At 35.3% G+C, this 3,075-nt stretch overlaps 1 protein-coding gene across 1 annotated transcript in view; it reads right to left on the bottom strand.

The window, feature by feature from the left end:
• Positions 1-3,074, bottom strand: part of LOC106475854 (neurogenic locus Notch protein-like) — an 18,538-nt gene extending 15,464 nt beyond the window's left edge. Inside the window, exons 1-5 of the mRNA XM_022379869.1 lie at positions 2,880-3,074; positions 1,858-2,011; positions 1,510-1,713; positions 926-1,160; positions 399-615 (exon numbers count right to left, since the gene is read on the bottom strand). Of these exons, the coding sequence (XP_022235577.1) occupies positions 399-615; positions 926-1,160; positions 1,510-1,713; positions 1,858-2,011; positions 2,880-3,074 (1,005 nt within the window). The remainder of the gene's footprint in view (positions 1-398; positions 616-925; positions 1,161-1,509; positions 1,714-1,857; positions 2,012-2,879) is intronic.
• Between the last annotated feature and the right edge of the window lies 1 nt (position 3,075).

The raw sequence follows: 3,075 nt of genomic DNA, 5'->3' as shown, positions 1-3,075 counted from the left end.
TGGTCTATGTACAATTCCATTAGCCACTCCTGGCCTATGTACAATGCTATTAGCCAATCCTGGCCTATGTACAATGCTATTAGCCAATCATGGTCTATGTACAATTCCATTAACCAATCCTGGTCTATGTATATTGCTATTAGCCAACCCTAGCTTATGTACAGTGCTATTAGCCAATCCTGGCCTATGTAAAATGCTATTGGCCAATTGTTTAGATAATGCATGCAAGGCTATTATTAGCCATTGCCAGGCCCTCTCTCCCTATACATATATACCACTTTTTGTGACAGGCCTAAGGCCCTTTGTAGTGTACACATGGCACATGCATAAAACCAGATCTGCTGGTATTTTCATTTGTAAAACTAGTTTAACAACAGAGAACAGTCTACAATACTTACATCAGGACATACACAAATTGGGCCGCTACGACCACTGTTACATATTCCTCCATTTAAACAGGGTTTGGATAAGCAGAAGTCAATCCTGGTTTCACAGTGTCGGCCCATGAAGCCTGGTTTGCATTCACAGCGATAATTGTTAATTAAATGAACACAATCCTGGACACCAGGGTTATTGCAAGGGTTTGAGAGGCATTCATTCACATCGCCTTCACACCTAAATGTAGCAAGTAATAAACAATATTAGTTAAGTTATCTTACACCTTCAAAAACTTCTATAAATCATAACTGTTTAATGAAATTCTAGTGAACAAGGTTATTTCCCCAATAAAAACCAGAGTTTTAAGCTCAAAACTAAGTTAAACCACAATTCTACTATTGCCTATGAAATATATTTTGGAGTTTAAACCAGAGTCTAACCTCAATCCTTTTAACTGTAAAAGACATGTTGAAGTTTAAACCTAAGAAAAAAAACACAATCTTCTAATAGTAAAACAAAAAAAAGGGAGGGGGGGGAGAAATCGCACCTTGGTCCAACAAACCCTGGTGGACACCGACATTCATAGCCTCCAACCTTATCAATACAAGATCCTCCATGATGACAGGCTCCCTCAAAGCACTCATTTACATTGTTTTCACACAGGATACCCAGAGTCCCATGAGGGCAGGAGCACACGAAGTTATTCACCTGGTCATGACATGTCCCCCCGTTGCGACAAGGGTTAGGATCGCAGTCATCTATATTGAACTCACAATTCAAACCTGCAAGTCAGAAACAAAAACATTCTATACTTTGGAGTTTAGGCTTTCAGAAAACATAGCATCACAGTTTTTACTACCAAATAAGGAAAAATTTACAAAACAAAATTAACCATTTGAAGCCAAAGCATCTCAAAACTGTCTTTCAAGAAAAGAAACTGCAAATTTATTACGCATACCAAAATTTCAAAGAAAAGATGCTATAGTAGCATTCACACCTCAAAGCAAGTGCACCTTAAAATACAATGTTAATACTTAAAACCAGCAGCAACACAGAGGAGGTAACTATCGAGAAAGCGTACGTTTGAACGTCTATGATAAAAGTATCACAAAAGAAAAGTTAACCTCTTACCTTTGAAACCAGGAAGACAATCACATCTGTACTGTCCAACCAAGTCACGGCAGATGGCACCATTCTGGCACGGTTGTGCCGCACATTCGTTGATTTTATGTTGACAATAACTCCCCTCGTATCCTTTCGAACAACTACAGCGATGGCTATTCCCAATGTTTTCACATGTTCCACCATTTTTACATAAATCCCTTACTTCAGTGCCTGAATCGACCAGAGTAAAAATTCTAATTCATTCAGGTAGAACACGTTCATATTATTTAAAGCAGTTATTGCAAAATTTTCTTATAAAAAAAACTGAAGATTGATAAACATGATAAATAACATCATATATATATATATATATACCTTTCTGGAGGGCAGCATCAGAACAAGACACCATTGACACATCACACAACGTTCCTGTCCAGCCAGGTCGACATATACACTTGTAAGTGTTTTTGTTCTGCTTACAAGTGGCTCCATTTAAGCACGGATTTGTGTTACACCAGTCAACTAAAGTCTGAAAAAATTAACCATTTTTTTCAAATACTCTTTAAAACACTCAACTTCAACGTGAGAAAAGTTAGTACTAAATATTATCTCAAACTTGTATTATTGATATATAATATCTGTCAGACTATTACACAGTTTCAAACTTTTTTTTTACATTAAGACTATGACTATTCATAGTCTTAATAAAAACAGCAAAAGTTCAAACTGTGTAATAGTCTGACAGATACTATTTTTCCTTAAAAAAGTCAATACTGCTGTTTTGGATTAAGATATTATTTATATTAATAAAAAAGAAACAATTATTAATTACTTGGTCGAGTCTGTGGCTATGGCTAAAACATTGTAAAATAGAACAAGTTATCAAAATGTTATTCCAAACTAACTCTTAAAGATTTTCACTTTAACATGTTTTTTAGTTGACCGAAACCAACAGGAGACTTGTTGTAATAGATTTCAAAGAATAATATCGTTATAAAAGATAAATTCATACTGTAACTACTATTTTCATACTGACTGAAAATGGAAATTCAAGAACTAAAATAGCTCCCGGTGATAATCACCTACTCACAGAATACAGTTATATTTCTTTAAAATGATTAAAACCCTATAACCGAGGCACAATCGATAGAAAATACTCGAGTTATAGGGTTATAATCATTTTATATTAAGACTTCTTAAACCTATGTGTTTTTCTGACATGTTTTGTTCAGGTAAATAGAGTAAGTTCCAAGTTAGTTAGTTGAATCTGTAGATTACGACAACTTGACTGGATATTTGTTTGAAGAACATGAAACTACAAGTTTAATCTATCAGTTATTTTCAACGCAGATTGATTAACTAGTATATTCAAAACAAGACTCAATTTCTTTTTCTACCTCACACCGAAGCCCAGTGTAACCAAAAGGACAGTGACACGTGTAGTTTCCCACATGATGAACACATGTTGCTCTATTTTTGCAGGGACTAGAATCACATTCGTTGATTTCGAACTGGCAGTTGGATCCTGTGTATCCCTTAGCACACTCACAGATATAGGTATTAATTCCATCTTGGCAAGATCCGCCATTCATA

This window comes from Limulus polyphemus, unplaced genomic scaffold (genome assembly GCF_000517525.1).
Source record: "Limulus polyphemus unplaced genomic scaffold, Limulus_polyphemus-2.1.2 Scaffold9289, whole genome shotgun sequence".
Taxonomy (NCBI): domain Eukaryota; kingdom Metazoa; phylum Arthropoda; class Merostomata; order Xiphosura; family Limulidae; genus Limulus; species Limulus polyphemus.
The sequence above is the reverse complement of the archived record's forward strand: the minus strand, read 5'-3'. Positions and strand labels throughout refer to the sequence as shown.